At 45.1% G+C, this 25169-nt stretch overlaps 1 protein-coding gene across 1 annotated transcript in view; it reads left to right on the plus strand.

Annotated features, from left to right (window-relative positions):
* CEP131 (centrosomal protein 131) overlaps positions 1–25169 on the plus strand; it is a 467091-nt gene that overhangs the window by 43860 nt on the left and 398062 nt on the right. Inside the window, exons 3-5 of the mRNA XM_085617399.1 lie at positions 13262–13461; positions 15859–15953; positions 24903–25017. Of these exons, the coding sequence (XP_085473525.1) occupies positions 13288–13461; positions 15859–15953; positions 24903–25017 (384 nt within the window). The 5' untranslated portion in view covers positions 13262–13287. The remainder of the gene's footprint in view (positions 1–13261; positions 13462–15858; positions 15954–24902; positions 25018–25169) is intronic.

A 25169-nucleotide genomic window follows, 5' to 3' on the forward strand; every position in this document is an offset into this window, starting at 1 on the left:
TATGTAATATTTATATAATTATTTTATCGCACAAAATGTATGTATTTTGTAATTCTGTGCTTTTATGATTGTTCGTTTAATCAATCGAATAAAGCCTTCTTTGGCTTGAATGAAAGTTCTTGTTCAGCTTCTGAGCGGTTTCCATGCTCTATTTCTCTGTTATGAAAATCTACGTTTTTAGAGAAGTTTTTCCTGGGGCAGAGAAGTTCTTATAAAATGGAGTATATTCATCATCTGTAAAATTCTGTAGAATGTAATCTGTATAAGAACACCGTTTTGGATCCAGTCACATTCGGACCAGCAGGAGAGCGTAATGTCCCGTCACAATGCAGCACTTTCACTTTCACTGCAGGGTCTTTCAGTTCGAATATTAAGTTTTAAATATGTGGAATTGAAGGTCAATTGCACAGCAGTATAGCGTGGGTTGCCAGCGCTCAGGGCAAGGCAAGCATTCTTTCTAAAAAATTTGTGCCTCGAAAAATGCCCCTACAAACTTTATGCCAGGGCAACTGCCCCTGTTTCTCCCACGCTACGCCACACGTACATATGCAAATTTACTTTACCCTCCGAATAGGAAACTACACTAAGATATAGGTTTCATAAATTAGTACAGAGTATATTGTTTTTTAATAACACTTACATTTGTTTTAGCATTGATAGCCTTTCATTCGATTGAGTGTCTGTGTTATTTTGCTAACTTGTAATACCCATATTAATTTAAACCATCTCTCTTCCTGGCAAAGGTCTTTATAATACAGAATTTCACCAGCACTGTTTGCACCTCCTTTCTGATCAGTCTCGGTGCAGTGCAGGTTGAACAATAGATTTACTTCTGCATTTACCTAAGCATGTCTACTACTTTGCAACTGCTTTACCCTCACATGGTGATTGGTGTGACCTCAAAGCTAACATTTCATACCATCGTTGCATTTTGTGTATTGGTCAAATAAGCCAAATGTCTGGATTTCTGTCCTGTAACTGTCCTACTCCGCGTTCTTTGCCTTGCCCCCTCAAAAGCCATCTATGGCAATTTACCACTTGAGTGTCTGTGAGCCCAAAAACCAAAAAGGTGCAATTCTAAGTGTATGACAGCAAAGTTCAAGATTTTGAGTGGAGGGCACAGAGGCACTCATAGTACCGCTTAGTCTAGTCTTGAGTTGGACATCTCTAATTTTAAGTGAGCCTTTCTGTAGCCTGCTTATCGAGGGACTTGTTGCACTGGTTGATAGCAGCTTATTATAGTTTGGGGCAAGAGCCTTTTATCGATAAACCCAAGGCAACGTTTTGAGTGTTCCCCACAATGTAAAATCCATGCAGCTACAGCTCCCCTTCCTGCCCATGACCGAATAAGATTGGTCTTTGGGACATTTGTCTTTGGGTTATGATACGCATCCTTCGTTCACTGATCTGCTTTCTACGTTAGCCCATAAAAAGAGCCTGCAAAATAGATTTCTTCTCAGAGTGGGTTTCCTAAAATTGTCAAAGTTCCTTTCAGACTAGAAACTTATTTTTTTTAATCAATTTTTTTTTTTTAATTTTCTTTATTGGATGTTCACTTTACCAGTTCTTTATAATGTAATATATTGGTGCCAGTTGTATAGTGCCGCATAGTGCAGGACTGAGGCAGCTTGAGCCCTGCACTTCTTGTCATGGTCATATTCCTGAACACCCGTAGGGGCCAGTTCGATCAGTAAGGGCCAGTTTGATCAGTAAATAGGTGAACTCCACCAGTACACCATGCCTAAACCATCTGGCCACACTTTGAAGCTGTGTCGCTAAATAATATTTGAATCAGGGAAGGACCACCAGCCCTCCCCATCCAGAGGGAGATATACGATGTCTAATGCTTCTTCTTCTGTTTGGGCCCCATATCCATTCTGTCAGCAACGATAAAAGTTGTTGAAAGAAATGACGATTACGTTGCAGTGGAATATTTGCAAAAATTAGAGGAGTCTGGACAATAACACCATCTTAGCAAGAGCCACCCGACTCATTACTATTAATGGCAATTTGCAGCAGAAGCCAGTTAAGGCTTTTGCAGATGTACATGCCCATTCAAGGTTGCCTTGCAGCAAATTCTTCTCATCCCTATACACTCTGCCCCCTAAATTGTTATTGTGGTAGGCCCCACGGGTATACTAGAACACGCATCAAGTCTACAGAGTTATTCAAGTAGCCTTGGAAGTCCATCAATGTAGTTGTGCATGAAACGTTTAACAAGATGACGTGTTTACGGCCTTTAATGGCGGTTCCGGTCCCTCTCCCAGATCGAAAATGGCATGCCAAGGGTTTCATGTCAGGCACAAACAGCAGAGTAGAAAGAGGGCACCACTGCCGTGTGCTATGATGTACAGGCCAAATGTCAGAAGCCAACCTGGTGTGGGAAGAGTGAATACTGGTGTATATCCCAGTGCCAGTCGGATGAAAGCGGGGTGCAGTACTTATCCCATGTAGTTTCATCTTTGCAGTGAGGGGCTCCATGGTTTTCTCTCGAACCAGAGCACTGAGCCATAGCAGCAGGTGTTTTCCACACCCGTCTTTCCAGTCAATAATTGATTTGCCATTTTCTGCCACCCTTAATGCCATCAGGTCGCTGTTCTACACTGATGCACTACCACCAGGAGATGGGGGCGAGACATCGGTTAGACTTGCTGTAATTCTGCACATTTAGTATTCCTCAGTCCACCTACAGTGATTCCCTGTTGGTTTATGCAAGTTGGTGGCATCCTTATCCAGGATGGCGTGTGGTCTCCCGCACTGGAGGGAATCGAGGACCCGGCGTTGGTGCCCACATCGGGTCCGTTATTAGCTGCACAGGTCGACTTGCTAGGCCCCGTCTGCTAGTTCTTCTCTTTGGGGGCAACGCTGCTTAGACCCATGGTGCACCCTACTCTCCCACCAGGCAGGTCTCCTCCACAGGAAGGGAATCAATGCACCGGCCCTGTATGTATGCAGAGCTTGAAGGCGCTGGTTAGGCACACCAGCTGGCTGGGCCAACACCCCTCGACTCCTTTCTTTGGTGTTCCTCATTGCTGAGTCCCACTGTATGCACTGAGTGCTGCCCCACTCATCCGATGTCTTCCCGCCCTTGCATGGGCGTCTAGTAGTGATAGTGATGCTTCATTAGGGCTTTTTCACTGGATCGGCTATACAGGCACCATTTGGACATAGTGTTGTATAATTGGAGTAAGGTTGCTTAAAGGAGTAGTAAAAAGTATGTCTTTGGTGATTTGCACGTATTTAATTGAAGGAAAAGTGTTACCGCTTTGAGAAAAGCTTCTGCCGAAATGCATCAGTGTGTTTAGTTTGGAAACAAGATTACCTGGAGTTTTTTTGGTCGTTTGACTATAGATATATATATATAGATACTGTAGACGTTTTTCATGGAAAAGTGAATCACGATCTCCAAAAATTGAGAGAACAAGAGATCGGACAAGGAGTGTTACCATGGAATCTCACCCGAGCGCAAAGACGGGCAGTAAAAGATCTAGCGATGGATGCTAACATTGTAATTAAACCTTCGGATAAAGGTGGGAACGTGGTATTGCAAACCCGCACCGATTATTGTAATGAGGCTCTCTCACAGCTCAGTAATCTTAAACTATTCACCTATAACTGCTAGTGAATACATGGAGAGTATTGCACAGTATGAACAGTTGATTCTGAAATGGCGGACTAAGGGCATGCTTTCAGTTGAAGAATATAACTTTCTACAGACACCCCATCCTAGATTACCTACCTTCTATCATTTGCCAAAGGTCCATAAGGATATGGTGAATCCGCCGGGACGACCGATAAATTTCTTCAATTGGTGGCCTTCTAGAGAATATGTCTAAATTTATTGACTATTATTTGTCCCCGTTTGTACTTTAATTACCCTCTTACACAAGGGACACAAAGGATTTTTTGAGGTACATTGAAGGGACACTGTGGGAACCTGACTTCTTGATGATCACCCTTGACATAGCTAGTCTATATACTAGCATTGCTCATGAGGATGGAATTGCTGCCATGAAATATTTTCAAAAAAATCGCCCTCAGAAATTTTCTGAGCACAGTGAGATGTTGGTTGAATTCTTGAACTTCTGTCTGCATAATAATAATTTTATTTTTCAGGATCAAATATACAGACCCAGACATGGGACTGCCATGGGGGCCTGCTTCGCCCCCAGCTATGCCAATCTTTTTGTAGGCTGGTGGGAGAAGCAGGTGTTTGTGGCAGATGAGAAGATCGAAACAGCACTGTTTCGAAAATCTACCGCGGGTAACTCAGTGCTACATGCAAGGAATCTCACCCGAGCACAAAGACGGGCAGTAAAAGATCTAGCGATGGATCCTAACATTGTAATTAAACCTTTGGATAAAGGTGGGAACGTGGTATTGCAAACCCGCACCAATTATTGTAATGAGGCTCTCTCACAGCTCAGTAATCTTAAACTATTCACCTATAACTGCTAGTGAATACATGGAGAGTATTGCACAGTATGAACAGTTGATTCTGAAATGGCGGACTAAGGGCATGCTTTCAGTTGAAGAATATAACTTTCTACAGACACCCCATCCTAGATTACCTACCTTCTATCATTTGCCAAAGGTCCATAAGGATATGGTGAATCCGCCGGGACGACCGATATATTTCTTCAATTGGAGGCCTTATAGAGAATATGTCTAAATTTATTGACTATTATTTGTCCCCGTTTGTACTTTAATTACCCTCTTACACAAGGGACACAAAGGATTTTTTGAGGTACATTGAAGGGACACTGTGGGAACCTGACTTCTTGATGATCACCCTTGACATAGCTAGTCTATATACTAGCATTGCTCATGAGGATGGAATTGCTGCCATCAAATATTTTCAAAAAAATCGCCCTCAGAAATTTTCTGAGCACAGTGAGATGTTGGTTGAATTCTTGAACTTCTGTCTGCATAATAATAATTTTATTTTTCAGGATCAAATATACAGACCCAGACATGGGACTGCCATGGGGGCCTGCTTCGCCCCCAGCTATGCCAATCTTTTTGTAGGCTGGTGGGAGAAGCAGGTGTTTGTGGCAGATGAGAAGATCGAAACAGCACTGTTTCGAAAATCTACCGCGGGTAACTCAGTGCTACATGCAAGGAATCTCACCCGAGCACAAAGACGGGCAGTAAAAGATCTAGCGATGGATGCTAACATTGTAATTAAACCTTCGGATAAAGGTGGGAACGTGGTATTGCAAACCCGCACCAATTATTGTAATGAGGCTCTCTCACAGCTCAGTAATCTTAAACTATTCACCTATAACTGCTAGTGAATACATGGAGAGTATTGCACAGTATGAACAGTTGATTCTGAAATGGCGGACTAAGGGCATGCTTTCAGTTGAAGAATATAACTTTCTACAGACACCCCATCCTAGATTACCTACCTTCTATCATTTGCCAAAGGTCCATAAGGATATGGTGAATCCGCCGGGACGACCAATATATTTCTTCAATTGGTGGCCTTCTAGAGAATATGTCTAAATTTATTGACTATTATTTGTCCCCGTTTGTACTTTAATTACCCTCTTACACAAAGGATTTTTTGAGGTACATTGAAGGGACACTGTGGGAACCTGACTTCTTGATGATCACCCTTGACATAGCTAGTCTATATACTAGCATTGCTCATGAGGATGGAATTGCTGCCATCAAATATTTTCAAAAAAATCGCCCTCAGAAATTTTCTGAGCACAGTGAGATGTTGGTTGAATTCTTGAACTTCTGTCTGCATAATAATAATTTTATTTTTCAGGATCAAATATACAGACCCAGACATGGGACTGCCATGGGGACCTGCTTCGCCCCCAGCTATGCCAATCTTTTTGTAGGCTGGTGGGAGAAGCAGGTGTTTGTGGCAGATGAGAAGATCGAAACAGCACTGTTTCGAAAATCTACCGCGGGTAACTCAGTGCTACATGCAAGGAATAGCCATCCGGTGAGTCTGAAAAATAGTATCCCCTATGGGGAACTATTGCGTATAAAACGCAATAGTACTAGACTGGAGGATTACCAACAAGCGGCTGTAGAGAGTATAGAAAGGTTTCAAGCGAGAGGCTATCAAAGGAGAATTGTTGAGGAAGCATGGAAGAAAACAGAGATGAAAAACAGAACAGAGTTACTGAGGGATGTTCCTAAAAAGAAAGAAAGAGAGAATGTACCAAATTTCAGGCTGATTACTAATTACTCCAGTGCAGCGACCAATGTTAGAAAAATCATTCAGTCTAACTGGAGTATACTTAAATCAGATGTAATTATCGGTCGTGACATTCCAGTACATCCATCTTTCACATTCAGAAAAACATGAGCTCTTAAAGATCATTTGGTGAAAAGTCATCTGCCATCCACTCAAAGAGGGATTCTAGGTATAGCAGGTTTTTATCCCTGCGGGAAATGCAAGGCTTGGCTAACAGCAGTAAAGTAACATCTTATTTGATTCCAGGAAGCAGAGATCCTGTACGCATTTCTAAGTTCATGAATTGCAACACAGCCTTTGTAGTGTATTGTCTTGTCTGCCCATGTGGCCTTAGGTACGTGGGCAGTACCATACATGCAGCCAAGATTCGTATACTAGAACACCAGAGAGCAATTCAGAATAACGATAACAACTATCCGGTTGCTAGACATTTTCAGTTACACCATAATAGCAACCGGAAATTAGTTGGTCCATGTTTGGACCATGTAGCTCGTGACTCTAGAGGAGGAGACGGAGAGAAACGTCTTAGAAGACTAGCGTCCTGTTACATTATCGATATGGCCACTAAGGTCCCAACAGTATTAAATATGGGGGAGGAACTGGGAGTACACTTGTAAATATGTAAATATATATGGCTGTGTAACAAATAGAGTGCAGGAAAGGTTAGGGGCACCATTTAATTGGTTTGTTAAATGGATTGTGACAGTTCCATATTGATTTAGATTTGACTGCCCATCTAAGCTAGCGTGTGGAGCAACCCATACACATATAGTCAAATACTTATATTATCTATGCAATGACCTATATACTTGTTAAGCATAAATATAAGAATATATATATTTGTATTAACCATAAGTATTATACACATTTGTACAAAGAAATGCACATATCTAAATATATACGCCTCATTATAATTTAATCATGTTTCATGGACGCACATATGCATTGCTGTTGTCTTGTGCATACTATTGCTCTACATTTGTATTTTGAGTATCGCGGACATGTAGGCCAGAGCCAACTCTTGAGTAATCTTCCGAAGGTAAGATGATTGTCTGTGAATTTTATGTTTGTAGGTAATGAATTCCATAGTTTGGCAGCTTAAGCAGAGAAAAATGTTCCATCCGTGTGTTTTTTCTGGTTTGCTGGAATTTTAAGGCGGGACCCAGTCTGAAGCAGAGGTCACTTTGTTGTATGTATTTGGTGCTTTTCTTCTGGATGAAAAATGGTTATTTTCTATATATTGATTTGTGGGTGATACAAAGTAGCTTGAAGGCGGATATTCTAGCAACCGGTAAGTAATGATGTGCCCTCAAGGAAGGGGAGGTGTGGGCTTGTGGCTTTACATGTTGGAGTAGCCTAGCAGTAGAGTTCTGAATTAATTCTAGTCTTCATCGTTGATAGAGGTGATCTGTGGTAGAGGCCATTGGTGTAATCCAGTTTAGACAGTGCAAGAGAGATAATGGCTTGGACCTTATGTGCACATTCTAGGTGGGGAAGATGCGTTGCAGAGTTTTCATAGTAATAAAGCTTGATCTTGTTCACGTATCCATTTGGGCATTCATTGATAGCTTGAAGTCCATGGTAATTTCAAGGTTTCTTACTACTTTGAATACTTTAGGAGGTGGCCCCAGATCATCAGGCCAGGTGCAAAGTGGGTTAATGTTTTTCTATTCTTCATAGAGGAGTATTTCAGTTTTTGACACCTTCAGTTTTAGGTGGCTCCATGCCATCCCTCTGATCAATGGCTCGGAGGCAATTGAAGATTTTTGACTGTCCTATGTCTTTGGGCTTTTCAGTTAAAAAGTATTTGCATGTCATCTATGTAGTTATAGCAGATGAACTGAAATTCATTTATCATTTCCGGTAATTCCTTCATTTAGATGTTGAAAAGCATGGGTGGGATGATATAGCCTTGCTCTTATGATATAGGGTGTGGATGAGAAAGGAGGAGTAAGGATCACATTTGTTCTATTTTGAAGATAGGATCTGATCCAGTCGAGAGCCGTACCCTCTATGCGTCTTTGTAGAGTCTTTGGAATAGTCTCATGATTAACTGTGTTGAAAGCAGTGAAAAGTCCAAGACGAGTATTGGAGCAACCCCATTGTGGTCTACTGTATTTTTAAGATCATCTCAGATGGCAATTGGTGCAGATTCAGTGACTCTTCCTGGACGGAATCCTCTTTCTAAATCAGAAAATAAGGAGTTATCTTCGATCAATTGTGACATCTGGGTGAAGGCTGCTCTTTATATATGTTTGCCCAGGTATTGTCTGTTTGCAGTAGGTCTGTAGTAGCTATGGTCTTTAGGGTCCAGGGTTGTTTTCTTTAATTATTGGTGTATTTATGGCTATTTTTTTAGTCTTCTGGAAAAACTAATTGGATTGATTTTTATTTTTATTAAAGGAATATAGATATCATTCCAAGATGGTCACTGTGATCACATGTGCTTGGCGCCCACCCTGGAATATATATATTTTTTTATAAGAAAAAGAAAGATCCTTCTAAGATGCCTGCTATGGACATGTGTGACTGGCATCTTACAATGATTGCCCTATAGGCATACGAAAAAGATGACCACCAGACATGCTTGTGCATATGCAAAGGTAGCCATCTTTAAATGATCTTTTATTTGCTTTAAGAAAAATCATGTAACCACAACAAGGTGATGGGTGGAATGCTTGAATTAATCTCTGCCACTGGCAATAACTCAGGCCGCATTCCAATCCATGATTTTTCGCCCAACATGACACCTCAATTTGGACCCAGCCCTATGCAAATCAATCTTGACCCTGCTCCGAGAACAATCCAGCCCGTGTTGCCAAATCAGGTGCTCCCTCAACTGGAATACAAGCAACCTAGGATCGGTTTTGCCCTGATAAGAGCTCATCAACCTAGTAGTGCATGATCCCAGTGGCACAGTGAGCATGGGACAATCGCACTTAGGAAGTCAACTGCAACAACAACAAGGTTATGGATGGATTGCTCAAATTAATCTCAGACGCTGGCAATCTCTCGGGCTGCATCCCAATCACTTGATGTTTAAGAAAAATCATTGCTTCTTGGAATGGTTTAAAAACCTAAAAGGATGACCACCCGCCAATTCGAAGTGAACAGTGGTAGGAACACCGGTGAGCTGTGAAGGGCTAGTGGGTGCCGGGGAACGAGAGCAGGGAGAGATGGCGTGGCAAACACAAGAATGATGAAAGCCATTGAATGAGTAGCATGGAACTGAATTAGATAAGAAAGCCATCAAATCATGGACGAGGGGCAGACACTAAGGCAACTCTAAATTATATTGGATCCCACAAGTCTCCTGCTGAGACCTAATAGATCTAGGAGGTCTGTTTCCAAAAGACAGCGAAAACTGGGTTTAGGTGAGACCTAAAGCATCATTGTCTAAACAGGAGAGACTTTTTAGGTTGAACCTAGGGTCAGCGTGCATGCGCTGCTCTGTGAGAATTGTTGTACTGGAGTATGAAATGGAAGCCCGCCCACTCTCCTCCCATATTTGTCATTGGCTTGTGTCATTGTCCTTCGCAAATGCTGACTTCTGATTTGTAAATAGGCTTGTTAGTCCCTCCGTAGTACCGCCTTGTCTTCATCTGTAACCTCCCAGGGCGACTAGCCCTTTTACTTCGGTTGTTACACAGTTAGTGTTCTTAAGTCTGCAAGCACTATTTTCTATATTGAGTTTATCTTACTGCAGGCACGACGTTTTTCCAATGCCATTGGTCTCGTATTTAAATGCAAGACTTATTGCATTGCAAATATTTATTTAATCTTTATTTACTTTGGTTAAAATCGCCGCACTCGCTCTTTAACTGTAAACATCTAAGTTAAAGCGCTGGTGCTGCAATTGCTTTAAAAGTAAAGAGACAATTTTTATTAAAGGTTTTTCGATTTCTTTGCTTTTGAACCAATCGTGGCACTGTACTTTAGCTAAAGATATTTACAGTTAAAGCGCGAGTGCAGCAACTGCAATCAAAGTAAATCAAGAGGAAAAAAAAAAGACATGCGGCAGCAATTTTTTCTCCTTATTTACTTTGGCTACAATTGCGGCACTCATGCTTTGGCTGTAAACATCTTAAGCTAAAGCACAGTGCCTCGATTTGCTTCGAAAGTAAGGAAATAGAAAAAAGGGTTTTTTCTATTTCCTTACTTTTGAAGAAATCGGGGCACAGGTGCTGCGATTGCATTCAAATGCTTGTTTCGAGTGTTTCCGAGGTAGGTGCTGCGTGTTATATAAATGGCTCTGTAGAGTGCCTAATTGATCATGGGAAATATGCGCGGGACGGCCTTCCACCCAATGCCGGGGACTCCCAGAGAGAAAAATCGGAAATAATGAAATATTTTCCAAGGCATCGGACTGTCAACAAGGCTGGCTATGCGGGGACACATCCCCAGCCTGCGAGGATATTACACGTCTTGGCTGGAAAGGCTTGGGTTGGTTATTAGATGCCCCTCTGCCACACCCGCCACAACATTCCTGGAGCGGGCAGGCCCTGCAGACAAGCCTCGGTCATGGCTATAAACGCTGTTTTCGCCATTCTAGAGAGACGAATGGCAGTGTGTGTGTTTGTGTGCCTGTGTCTGTGTGCCTCTTTGTCACGGTGGACTTTTGTGCGTGTCTTTATCTGTGTGTCTCTCACTGTGTGCATGTCTGTTTACCCGACTATTGGTGTTTACCTTTGTGTGTTTGTATCTCTGTGTGTGTCATTGTGAGTGTGTCTCTGTACCCATCTATCGTTGTGTGTGTCCATCCATATGTTTCTCTGTTACTCTGTGCATATCTGTGTGCCTTTGTGTGCCTGTGTGTTTGTATTCGTGTGTATATTACTGTGGACCTTTCTGTCTGTGTGTGCATTTCTATCTGTGTCTGTCATGGATTTGATTTTATGAAATTGGTCTGGGAGTCTGAGTGCTTTCCTGATGCACGTGTTGTGCTGGTTCTGTGAACCTTAACACGCATTCTCTGAAGTCGCCCACCCTCTTCGTCCTGCGCCTCGAAGGGGTAGACGAGGCTGTCTCAGTAAAACAGTGTTTGCCTTCTAGGAGCTGGTTGTGCAAGGCGGTGGAAGGATTATCCCCACTGGGCAATCCAGCTTTCTACAGTGTGCATGTCTGAGTACCCATCTGTCGTATGTGTGTGTGTGTGTCTGCCTCTCATTGTATGTCTCTGTGCCCATGTGCACCTGTGCTGTCTGAGTTTTTGTGACCTGGGTGTGTTTATGCCATGTGAAACAGCACTGCCTCTGTGTTTGTGGGTTGTCTTGGCACTGCCTGTGTATTTGTTTTTCATGGGGTGTGTAGAGGGCTATTCCATGCCCACCTGTACTGCCTCTGTGTTTGTGGTGGCGTCTTTGCCACATGCACCAGTGCTGTCTCTGTATTTGTTAGGTCGAGCCTAGAGCAGGCGCGCATGCGCTGCTCTGCGAGACTTGTTGTACTGGAGTATGCATTTGAAGCTCCGCCCACTCTCCACCCATATTTCATTGGCTTTTGTCATTGTAAATGCTGGCTTCCGATTCATAATTAGGCTTCTTAGTTCCACCGTGTCTGCATTTCTTACCTCCCATAATGACTGAACCTTTTGCTTGGCTTGTTACACAGTCTGCATTATAAGTCAGTGAGCCCTATTTTGTTTATTGAATAATGGGGACAGTAGTGGCTGCTTCTTGTATTTGCAGCGAGCCCACACAGCACAATGGCAGCTGCTTTTCGTATGGAGCGCTATGTCGCTCTAACTTTAAAGTGGCTGTCCCCTACCCCCTCAGCACTCACGGTACATGGTACAAAAGCAGACGCTTTTTGTTTTTTTTGTTTATTACTTTTAAGATGAATGCGGCGTCTGCTTCAGGGACACTGCGATTTCTTTCAGCTTTTAATTTTTTTTTTAATAAACTTGAATGCGGAGCGTGGCGCCCGCTTCAGAAGCACCATGCTCTGTTTCATTTTAAAAAAAAATTACTTTAATGGTGAGTGCGGCGCCTGCATCAGCAACACCGCACTTTGCAATAAAATAGGTCCCGCTTTTGCCAAACTTTGACCTATTGGTATTGGAAATGACAATGCCTTTTAATATTATAAAAGGCATTGCCATTTACAATGCCGATAGCTCAAAATCTCACAATTCTGAGACCTATTGCATTGCAAATTTTGGTTTAGTCTTACCAATCAGTGCTTGGAAAACAGGTTAAATATTATTTTTTTTTTGCCCAAGCTGAAGAAGGGGGGGGGGGGGTCATTCTATTTTGTCTTCGTATTCATATGCACCTATCCTCACCTGCACAATGTACTTTTCGCTTTGGGTGAATTATAGCATCCATTCACCTTCCCCGGGCATAGTTGTGGAGCCAGGCCAAGTCCCTCATTCAGAATGGGCCCCAAAAGCTGATGGTAATAAAAGGTACACTATTAAGGTAATTTTCATAAATGTTACTGTCTGTCTTTTACTGCTTGCATGGAGATGTGGAAATGACTTGGCCACCCTCTAAATTAAATGGTTGTCAGTGATGGCAATACCGCCGCAGACATTTCTCTCATATTTACTAGGTATGTTCTAACTTGGGACGTAAGCGTGACTGAGCCTAACTTGCACTTATACAATAGTGCTGTAGGCTTTTAGTAGATGACCACCTGGGTTGCATATAGGGATCTGTGGATTCAAGTATGCAAAAGTCCAACCACAGATTTACATATTACACTTCAGTTTAGAATTACATCATGGAGTATTGTATACAGGTGACATGAAAAATATTAATCGTGAATAATGTTTTAGATCAATATCCAAAGCCCATGGAATCCTATACCAAGTAGAAACAATGGCTGTTATTATGTATGCTTATGTTGACAGGCCTATAGAACATTTGAGGTACATTTCTTCCTAGGAACTGCCACGACTTATCCAGTACAACTGTTTGTATCTGTATTTGTTTTGCTGTTTTTAGACAATGCAGAGAAAAACAATGCTTGGTATCCATATCACATTAATATTTGTTGAGCTAATGAATCACAGTTTTACTTGTTCTTGTCATGCTGTAGGTCTCTCTGGCAGTTGCATCATCACCATGCGAAGTTCCCGTAGCAGTACTTCTTTCCAAGGTGGGGGCGATGGGCTTGACCTCAGCCTCACGGGCTCCCAGCTGTCGGTGTCTAGACGGCCCAGCAGCGCCTCGCCAGCGAAGCCCATCGCCCGCTCTGTCTCGGTCATCACTGACAATAAAGCCAAGAGGAACACCCTGGTGAGTGAAGTCTAAGACTGCTGTGGCTGAGTCCCACCTTCCAGATGCCTAGATATGTAGATCTGTGGTTTGTCTCTCAACAGAGCTGTCTGTTGCTGGCCACTGTTTCATTTTCTTGAAAATCTACAGTCCACCTTAGATAAAAAGCTAAGTTGTAGAAAGATGATAATCAGTCTTTGCAATGGAAAGCACAGCAACTTAATGATCTGAGAGCGAATAGTGAATTGCGCTGCAGTAATCATTGTTAAGACGATGTATTCTGATGCCATTCATTTTTTTAATTTTGCCCATCAAAGTCTCAGGGCCGTAATTATGTTTAAATTTGTTTTCATTGTTGGTACAAGAAGCGCGGACAATATGTACATCATGCAAAATCAACACCGTCATACATCAACATCGAGCCTCATTGGCACTTTTCATTTAATAAGTCCCCCACACCACCCTCCTCAGGGTGCTTAAACAGACTCTATATTTCTAACAAAAGTAGATCCCAGTGGCCGATCCCATGAAGGAGCCCCAAAAGGGTCACTCCGGTGGTGCAATCAGGCGTAACAATGTCAGATACCTGAGACAGGTGAGCTCTGTGAACTCCTATGAGAGGAGCTTTTAAGGAAGGCTGCCACATCTCTTGGTATGAGTCCCCTTGTTCTGTCAATGTCCGTGAAAGCTCCTCCATCCCCAGAGGGTGCCATATCCGGTGTAGCCACTTCTGCCGAGATGGCACCCTATCTGCCCCCCAGAGAGCCAGTATGGATTGATGTGCTGCCCCAGTATCAAAGTTATGTGTTGTTCCAGCCTGGATTTGAGTGGGAATGTAAGTGAATTGGCAAGACCCAGCACTATGTAAGAGGGGAACCTGGGTTACTGAGTTTCAAAATGTGCATCTGCATCCCCCGGTAGTCACAACTTCTACAGCACCTGTCGCTGTGTTCTGGGTTCCCTCTATGAAAACATACCGGAATGAAGTACCAATACGTGACGATTTTCGTCACCGTCTCTATGTTGAAGTCATTAGAGGGGGTGTGTTGCGCCCGGTAATAGATGTCCTGCCATTCACCTGGGGATAGTTCTCTACCTATGTGCAGCTCCCACTGGAGTTGTGCAGGGGAGTTCGGCTCAGGCTCTCCATTCGTAAGCAACTTATACAGTTCAGTGATTAGAAGCCTGTCTGTGTCCTTACTCAAAAGCCACCTCTCAAATCTTGTCAGCGGTTGTTGTGCCGCATCTCTCACTGCCGGCTGCATCTGGGTGTACTGGTGTCTCTCTCTCTCTGGTATCGAAAATTCAGCACCCATAGTATCAAACCGGATTGGACCCCCCTCGTCAAAGAAATGTCCACAGACCGCCATTCCGCATGCTGCCAGACCCCAAATGTGGCATTGTCCAAGCCTGGGGTAAAGTCTCCATTCCTTACCACTGAAGTGAGGTGGGAGGGAAACGATGTAAAATCCCTTTGAGTCGCAACTGTGTCCCAGACCTGCAAGGTGGGCATGGTGACCAAAGAGATGTATAGGTTCACTTGGCGATGTGTACGGGCTTGAAATGGGACTTTCCACAATGCTGTTCCTTCCAGTGCCCTGTCCATGAATAACCATTCCTTCTCTGGCTCAGGGCGGACCATTCGACCAAATCTCTAATCAGGGTCATATGTAGAGTTTGGTGGATGGGATACTCCCTCACAAACAAGGTGGATATCTCATCTGCCATTTTAAAAGTGCAGTATTACATGTAGCATTTGCGATACAGCAGAAGGGATAATCGTCCCTTTTTGATGGAGTAAGGCCCTAAATGATGTACTATAGCCCCATTCTGAAGTGCAACTGTCTACAGTTTGTTTTATTATGCAAAATTACTGCAGGGTGCTCTGGTGCCCATTTCTCTCTGTGTTCATGGGGGGCCAGATTCTATTATTGTACCATTTGAAGTATAATTGTATTTGGTTTATTTAATTCCTTAAAAGTATAAAGTGTCAATAAATCAATGTTCACTGTAATGCTAGGACAGTACTGAAAATCTAACATTGCCCAAGGTTGATGGAAATATATAATGCTGGATATTTTAGCCAACCATCATGATATTCTCTCATAACCACTGAGATCCTGTCACCCTCACCAAAGCCATACAGATACCCAATGTTTTCCTCATGGGTAATAGGATCACTCTCCCCATTTTGGTCAATCAGATGCTAGCATGCAATGTTGTTACATAAACCTTTCTATAAAAGTCACAGTTTGCAAACTGTTTTCCTGATTCTTGATTAGGTTGGTTGGGTAGGGGTTCTCCTACTCTCTCTCTGCCTGACTCTTGAAGGTGTCACCTCAAGTCCTCTTGGTCCAGACTTCATACAATGTGAATATCTTCCTAAACAGTCTTTCCATCCCTTAACTCTTTTTATAGGAGGATGCTGGTTTGGGTGGGTCTCCTGCTATCAACAACTTGCGACGATCAAACAGCACCACACAGGTGAATCACACCATGAGCAGCAGCTTCAGGTGAGCGGGTTGAAACCCAAGAAGGTATTTCTGTCCCATCCCTGAATCCTAGAGTCTCTCCTGTACATCCCCACATCACCTCCAGAGTAGTCCGTGCTAATTTTGTAAAAGAATAAGTGCTCAGGCTGGCACTGCAGAATGATGGGATGCCAAATACCATGGCTAAATACTCTTGATTCCACCTGATGCCTCTTTCATACATCCCCAGATGCTCCCTGTCTCTTTATCTCACTTTTGCAGGTTGTTTTTCTCTCTGCTTTGTCAGTTTGCCACTGTTTCCCCATCTTCTTCCTATTTCTTTCCCCATTTTGTGTTTTTCTTCTCTTGGTCTGGGTCGAAGACGAATGAGTAAAAATAAGTGTAGGTCTCCATAAATGATGGTTGGCGGTTCCTCCTGCAGCTGGCTCAAAATAAGCACAGAGTATAGTTCATGGCATGCTAACAGAGTGAGTCTAACAAAGCCGTAAACATAATGTGAAGAGACCACTGGTCTTCAGTACACTGTACTTTATACGTTTCGTCACTTTCTTTAATCCAAAATCTAGCCTGCACAAAGATTCTGTACTCCGATTCAGGACCCTTTTTGGTGATGCAGAGACTTGTAAGTTTATGTAAACATCTTACACTGCATCATTATTACAGACCATCCATGGGCCAGGGATTTAAGAACTGGTTACAAATACCTAGACACAAAGAGACAAGGTAGAGAGCATGGTAAGTGGAGTGCAATGTGAGGTAGTTTAAGGAACCAAATGAACTTCTGAGAGATTTGGAGGTGTGGTGTGATGACATGTTTAGGCATCAGCCAGCTCAGTGACCTGGGAGGAAGATGACATTTTCAATAGCCCAGGCATACTCCTATCTTGCCTCGAGAGCAGGTTGTTTTTTTTTTTAACTTTATTTATGATTTTGCATCATTACAGAGCAAAAAGACATTATTTTCAGCAGGTACAGTAAAACATTTTCTATTAGTCTTAGGCAGTTTCCAATACATATCTCGTGATTAGCATTGCAGGCACAGTAACACAGTCAAGCAAATATCGATGGTACAAGATAACCAAGAACACAAGCGAGACGTCTCGCATACACCGCCTGAAGGTACAACAGACACAGAATCTGCAGTGACACTTCCCAGGTTCACTAGAGACCAATGAGGCCCCTTTTGGCTACTATCTATTCTAACATGTCTGGCCATGTAGTATGAAGCCGTAGAAAGAGAGAGAGGTTCATTTTCTACCCCGCACCCCCATCAACGTCATGCAGGCGCGGCGAGGCAACAGCCCCTTCGGGACTATGTGAGAGGAGGTATCGCGCCAGCCGCCCCCATATGTCCTTGGGTTGAGAGGCCTGTGGTAGTAACTCTTGGCAATATATTTGATTTGCCAGCCATTCCGTGAATTTCGGGGCCCTGCCTCTGCCCCATCTGCAGGCAACCTTTTGCTTTGCCAGTAAGAGTGATAGAGCGATATATTTCCTGTACTTTTTGGGTATCTGTGCCGTGTACCCCAGGAGCGCAAGGAATGGATCTCTGTCCAGTTGACTATCTATCATGTCCTCCAATGCTACAAACACCTGTTCCCAATACTCCTGTATTCTCTCGCATTCCCAGGCTAAATGCAGGAAGCCCGCCCCTCGCCGTTTACATCTCTCACATTTATCGTAGTCCGGTAATTTAAAACTCAACTTCCTTACCGGCGTATAATATAAGCGGTGCAGGAACTTATAATGTACTACACGGAGCCTGCTGTTGGCCGATATCTGTGCAGTCTGAAGGCAGCAATATTTCCACTGTTCATCAGCAATATTTCCACTGTTCATCAGTAACTTCACTCTCCAACTCTTCCCCCCCCAATGTATTCTGGACGGACTATCTACTCCCGATTTATGTGCTCGTAGTGTATAATCCTGACACCAGATGCCCGCCATCACCGGATTGCAACATCTGTTGCAAGGGCACAAGGCACTCAGGTTCCCGGGGAAAGTCTGGGAGGATCGACCGCATACCTTGTCGCAGTCTTATTTATTTATTTATTTAACTTGTATGGCGCAACAGCTACCCAAAAAGGGTTTCCCGGCGCCTGGACGAAGCTATTGAAAGGAGAAAAAATTATTGGTTGAAAAGTCAGGTTTTAAGGGCACAGTGAAAGTGGGAATAGGACGGTTCTCTGCGCAAGGCGAGAGGAATCGAGTTCCAAAGAGAAGGACCCAAAAAAAACGTTTTGGAGTCTTACATATAAGAAAATATCTAGAGATGTGTGCGCCACATCCTGCAGGAAATGCTCTGATGTACGGAAAGTTCCCTCATGAAAAAGATCTCCCCATGTACTAATATGTGCACGCTTACATAGGTCTGGGAACCCCTTCTCCTGCAATAGTGATAGATTAGGGTGATGTGAGATCGGTAGCCTAGGGAAGTAAAGGAATGACGTACCTAGGAGGGCTGTTATCTGATGCCATGCCTCCACCGTACTAGGGATAGTGGTGGGAGGTGCTGCTCGTGTGCGCGCAGGACCATATATGATGCCACTGAGAGGCACTGGATCCGCAAGCCAATCTTCTACCGCCACTTGAGGCATATATCGAGGAGGATACACCCAGTAATAGGCATAGTGCGTTTAAGAAATGGACCTCAAAGTCAGGGACATCGAAACCACCCTGCTCCTATGGCCTGGTTAATATTGACCATTTTAGGCGCGGCTGCTTTCCCCCCACAATAATCGTATGAGTTCAGAGCACAATGTGGCGAAAAAGGCCAGCCCAGGGTGGTAGGGGATATTGAGAAATAGATACAGAAATTGTGGAAGTATCACCATTTTTATGAGCGACTCTCGGCCTGCCAGAGACAGGGGCAACGCCATTCAATGTGTAATGTTAGTATTTAAACGTTCAATAGCTGTGCCATAGTTCCCCCGTATGGTTTCATTCCTGTCTCTAGTTATCTGAACCCCGAGATACCTCAAGTCCGCGTGGCACCACTCTAGCGGAAAGTCAAGTGAAAAGGGGGTCACTGCCGGCGTTAACGGGAACACCTGGGATTTCCCCCAGTTAATGCCCACACCGGAAACTTTTCCAAACCGTATAAAGTCTTGCAGTATGGATGTTGGTTTGTGGATCCCTAACATATAACGTAATATCGTCCGCATACAACGATATCAATATTTGTCGCAGGCAACAGCGAAACGCCTTATCTTTATGAACCTGCCGCAACCGAGCAGCCAGTGGCTCTATGGCGATAGCGAATAATAAGGGTGACAGCGAACACCCTTGTCGGATGCCTCTTGAAATTGTGATCGGTTGGGACAAGTGACCATTTATCAGTATTCTGGCTGTGGCCAGATTTTATATAGCAGCTTGAGCCACGAGAGGTATAACCGTGGGAATCCCATCCTCTGCAGAACCCCAAAGAAGTAATCCCACTCCACAGAATCAAATGCCTTAGTGGCATTGAGGAACACAGCGGCCAGGGGGAATTCGGGGTCTACTGTCTGCAACAATGTGAACAAAGTCCTGAGATTATGCGATGTCGATCTACCCGGCACAAACCCCGACTGGTCCGGAAGTACAAGTTTGCCCATTAGAAGGGACAGGCGATTGGCAAGCACTTTTGCTAATATCTTTGTGTCACAGTTTATCAGTGACAGCGGGCGGTATGAGTCACAAGATTCAGGGGACTTCCCCGGCTTCAGCAAGGATGTGACCATGGCCTCTCTCATCAGGGGCGGCAGTGTTCCCACCTCTAAGGATTCCTCATACACTTCTTTTAGTACTGGTGCCATTATATCAATATAGCTTTTATATAATTCAGCCGGTAGGCCATCTGGCCCAGGCGCTTTCCCGTTTTTCAACTGCATTATTGCCTCTCGGATTTCATCTAACTCGAATGGATGACATAAAAATTCTCGCTGCGCATCTCCAAGCCACCCAAGCGCAACCTCCCCCATGAACTCCTCCAGCTCAAGTGAGCCCCGCCTCTGGGACGTATATAGCGTACTATAGTGCGTGAGAAACGTTTCCAGCATGTCTAATGAGTCTCGCTGCAATATGTCATCGGGGCCTCGCACCTCCAATATGTGTGTGCTGAATCAAGGATGCCGTGTCACCTCCGCCAACGCCCTCCCGGGTCGCTCCCCTTCAGCATATCTGCGGGCTACCCAATAGCATCCCTGAAATTGTAGTTTGCGCTGCGCTGTGTCTTCATATTCTGTCAGCTGTTCTCGAAATGCACTATTCACTTGTCCTGCCTCTCCTTGCCCCATCTGTCTTTCCAACCCTCTCAGTTCCCTCTCCAGACGTCGCAGCGTGCGCTGTATATCCCGTAGCACCCCAAAGCTCTTAGAGAGGCAGATCCCTCTGACGGTCACCTTAAAGGCCTCCCAAATCACCTCGACGCTACTAACCGAGCCCTTATTTCTAATAAAGAATTCACGAATCTCCTCCCCCAATTCCGCGTGAAAAGCGGCATCTAACAAAGCCGTGGGTTGCAATCTCCAACTCGGCCTAGGGCTGTCATAACCCGGCGGGGTGAACGATACCTTTACCGGGCAATGGTCCGAGAACGTTCTAGCCAAATGTGACACATTGCGTATGTTGGACCCTAGCCCCCTGGACATGAAGCAATAGTCTATCCTCGCCCAAGTTCCCCTGTGGGACGTGAAGTGCGTACCTTCCTTCTCCTGTGTGTGAAGGTGTCTCCAGCTATCAATGAGCCCTCCTTCCTCTAGGATGCCTTGCAACGCCTCTCTTGATTTGGTATAGTGGTGCACAGCTACATTAGATCTGTCCTGGTGTGGTTGCAAGGCGACATTAAAATCCCCCCCCATATTATGTGAGTGGAACCAACAGTTCGTATTTTACTCCACAAGTCAGTGAAGAATTCCGGGTTATACGTGTTAGGACCATAACAATTTGCTATCGTTACGGAGTCTTTGCCCAGCTGCCCCCATACAATAACAGATCTGCCCTGCGTATCTGCAATCACCCCTGCCTGCTCAAATCGAATCTGCTTTTTGAAGAGGATTGCTGTCCCACGGGCATTTGAGGAATAGGAGGAAAATAAGCGACATCCTGCCCATTTGCATGCAAAATGATTTATAGCCCTCGGCTCCTGGTGAGTCTCCTGCAATAAAGCCACTTGTATCTGCTGCCTATCCAGGTATGCCAGGATTTGCCTCTGTTTCCTCGGATCTCCAAGGCCTCTGACATTCCAGGACAGCACCCTGAGCGTGGTCCTATCCTTCTGCGCCGTCATTGCTGTTCAACTCAAATTGCCCTGCATTCTGTAAACCTACGTATGCCATTATGTACAGACTCAGAACGCCCTGCATATAAGAGTCAGTCTGTGCTTGTGTCTTACCATACCCTTGAAACTCCCCACCCTGTACCTCCCCCGCCCACTGAAGCATCCCAAACATGCCAGAATTAGAGATCCCCCCGCCCCCCACCCCAACACCTTCTCCATTTTAGGTATCATATCAACTTCTTCCCATTCTAAACTTGGGAAGGACATATGGAGAAGCAGAAAACAACAAAAAACAGGAATAGGGTACTCCCCATTGAGGCTATGCATCTGGGTGGCTCACAAAGACCTCTAGTGTGGCCAGGTCCAGCGGCACTCTCCGTTAGTCCCTGGATAGATGTCGAGGGTGGCTGGCTGCAACAGTATATTCTACTCCTCTCTCTGTACGTTACCTTGATAAGGCCGCACCTATTGGCTACAACGGTGTTAGTCCCAACCCCCGTACAACGTTCCAAGCAGTGCCTGATCCAGGTGCTATGATGCTAGCCATCTTCCCCTTCCAAATCCTTCTGCGGCAGCAGTCAGTCCATTTTTGGTGATGATGATCTCGCCGGCCCTTCCAGCTGTGTCGACACTCTGTTCTGCATACGAAGCTGTTTCAGATATTCTTCCATCTGGTGGGGATTATTGAAGAATTTTTGCGTTCCCTGATGGGTCACACGGAGACGAGCGGGGTATAACAGAGCATAATCAATCCCAGCCTGCCTCAATTTCTGTTTCACCGCCAAAAAGCGATGACGTTCCTCCTGCACATGTAGTGTAAAATCTGGGTACATGGTGAAAGTTACTCCCTCATACGACAATTGCTTCTTCTACCTAGCCACACGCAATGCAACATCTCTGTCCCTGTAGTTTAACAGGCGAGCGATAATTGGCCTGGGGGTGCTGCCAGGAGGCGGTCGAGGCCCATGGGTTCGGTTAGCCCGCTCCACTATAAATTGCGAGGAGAGAGAGTCCTTTCCCTCCACAGCGGTCAGAAGCTTTTCAACATAATCCTCCAATTTGCCTGTGTTTGTGCTCTCCGGTATTCCCAGAACGCGTATGTTGTTTCTCCGACTACGCACCTCAATGTCCTCGTTCTTAGCAGCTATAACTTTGAGCAACTTATCCAGCTGTTCTGTTGTTTTTTGCACGTGATCAGCAGTGTCTTCGACAGTGGAAATACGCTGCTCCGCTTCTTTCAGTCTCGTCTCGTGGCCTTCGAGCTTCCGGGCTATCACATCCATGCGGGTGGTCATCGTGCCCATTTTACCTGCCATGACCGCAAAGCCCTGCCGCATTTCTGATAATATAGTCTTCAAGTCCTCCCCCGGAGCTGTCACCTGCTTCAGTTGTGAGGGCTCTACCTCCGAGCCCGCCTCGATCTGCGGCTGTCTGGCCGGTTTCTGGGCGTCAAAGGTCAGTCTCTGTAGACAGGCATCCGTCTTCCCCATCTTTAGACCACTTATGAGGATGACAGGAGTTTGGATCCTCCCCAACCTGCAGACCTACCACGTTGAGTTAAAGATATTTAGTTGCGCTACTCTAGAGAGCAGCGTAGGGTGCACAATTCACCTCCCCTCAAGTCCCAGCGGCGTCGGTGGTTCATTGCGGGCTCTCCACGATCTGGCAGGTCTAGCCGCCGGGCCCCTGCCCCCGGTCGCCGAGGCCCTCTCACGTTCTTCTATAGCGTAGCAGCGATCACTCGGCTTTGCCGCTATGCCTCATGTTAGATGCATCTATATCCATCATCCGGTAACATCAGTGGCTGAGGGGCAGGCTATGTCCTCCAAATTGTAAGAAGGAACGTGCACTGCACTCTCTTCCTCATGTATGCGATATGGCAGCTATACGTGTATTACAGCGCACCAGGTCATGCATCTATCTCATGCTCGGCTAAAGAGATCAGTTCTCACTCAGCTGTCCACTGCGAACCAAAACAATTGGTGAGACGGCCTCCCCCCTCAGATCCACACTCCCTGACGGCGAGGACTCAAAAGATCCTGCCGGAGATAGCAAGTTCAGGCACCAGTCATGCAGCCCACGACTCCCTCACTGCCCAGGTTGCGGGTGCGTGGTATATTCTTCTCCGCTGCACACCTCCCAGCACACGTCTACTATTATCTGTCGGCGCTCTTCTGTAACTCCGCTGCACGCAAAGAGAGTGCTCAGAGTCGGCGTAGCCCACCACCACCGCGATGCTTGCAATCATCCCAGCGTGAGCTCGATGCCGCTCCTGTCGCTCGGGCCAGACAGCACCACTCCTTCCGACGTCTGCCCTCCTCCGGAATCCCTCTCACCTCCTTTACAGCACCGCCAGGCAGAATCAGTATAGATCGCTCCTCCGTTGTTCCGGCCAGACTCTGCTTCCCACTTCGTTCGCCATATGTGCGGGTATGCACTCATCAACATTCAGTAGTGGGCGATTCCTGCAGAGGGAAGGACGTTCAGCGCAGTGCGCTCCCAGCGACCGTTGCTCCGCGGCCTGTCCGCCTCGTGCAAAGCCCGCCGCTCTCGCAATCAGCGCTGCCGCTCCCTGGTTCCAGGATAATCACCGCTGCCTTCGGTCGGCGATTTCAACAGCCGCTATCTGGTGCCGATCAGCCCACGGCTACCACCGCTGGTCACCGCTAGGTCCCCCAGACCAGCAGGACCACATCTCGTGTTTCCTCGGGTTAGAAGCACCGAGTAGAGTAGGATAAATATCGGATTTTGCAGCCAGTCTGCGGGAGCCTCACTCAAGTGCGGCCATTCCACTCGTGCGCCACCTAGCACCCCCACCCTCGAGAGCAGGTATTTAATTTCAATATTTATTTATAAGAAACCATGAAGCATACTCGACCCAGGAGTGTCAGCCCGTTGTAAGTGAAACTGAGTGAAGTAAGACTTCACAATACAAAGTACGCAGAAGGATATAAAATCGATGTATTTCGAACCAGAGCATTGGTGAAAGACCAACTCAAAACAGAGGAGCTCCACCAAGAGGGAAAGTCATAAATGAGGTTGAATTTGGATTGTGTAAGGTGAGAAGTATAGTAGAACCACAGAGAACAAGAAGCAAGGAAAGATCAAGAAACAGTAAGGAACGTGTAGTTAAATAGGATTGAGGAGGAAGGAGAGTAAAGACACAATATGGTGAGAAAGGGAATGGTAGATAAGAGAGGGGAGAAAGGGAGTAGAATAGAGGGAACAGGAAAGATTATTTGGGAATGAGGTATACTGCTACCTAGACTGAAGAGCAGGTAGGCTTCTATTTAGTCTGGAGAGCGCTGCAGTTTGTTATAGATTAACAGTTAATTGAACAATCTAGGTTCCGTAAGAAATATAAATGTACAAGTCAGGTTTTAAATTATTTTTAATAGTGAACCCTAAGATGGTCTCCACATTTCCTTCCAAACAGGGCGACCGTAATCCATCCATGATCACTTGAGGTGATTGATGAAGTTGAAACTCTGCTTTTTCCATTCTGCTGGCAGTTTAGCCAATACTCAGCATCTTGTTCAGAGATAACATCTCAAACAACTTTTAATCGGCCCTTTCATTGAAAAGTAGCATCTTTAAAGAATATGGTGGCAATTTCTTGTGGAAACCTGTGTTTGTTGTGTGTTTGTCCCTTGTTGGTAGCACTAGGAGTTGTTCTGCAACAATATTTGACATTTATCTTTTGCATGTAGCACTGAGCCACCTGAGGACTTTCTCGCCCTCTTCGGCAGCAGCTCAAATGGGAGAAGAAAGTTGGCCAGCCTGAGCAAGGTCTCCCCAGAGAGAAAGACGACATGGAATATCCTGGTAAGAGCAATGTGTGTGCAGGAGTTCTCCTGGGTACATGCAAAAAAGGGTGTGTAGATTAGCAGACACATTTAATGCCTTTCCTAGTACTGATCTACACGCAGTTATCATAGCTGTGTCCCATTTAGCATAGAGATGTTCTGTCAAGGCAA

This window comes from Triturus cristatus, chromosome 7 (genome assembly GCF_964204655.1).
Source record: "Triturus cristatus chromosome 7, aTriCri1.1, whole genome shotgun sequence".
Lineage (NCBI taxonomy): Eukaryota > Metazoa > Chordata > Amphibia > Caudata > Salamandridae > Triturus > Triturus cristatus.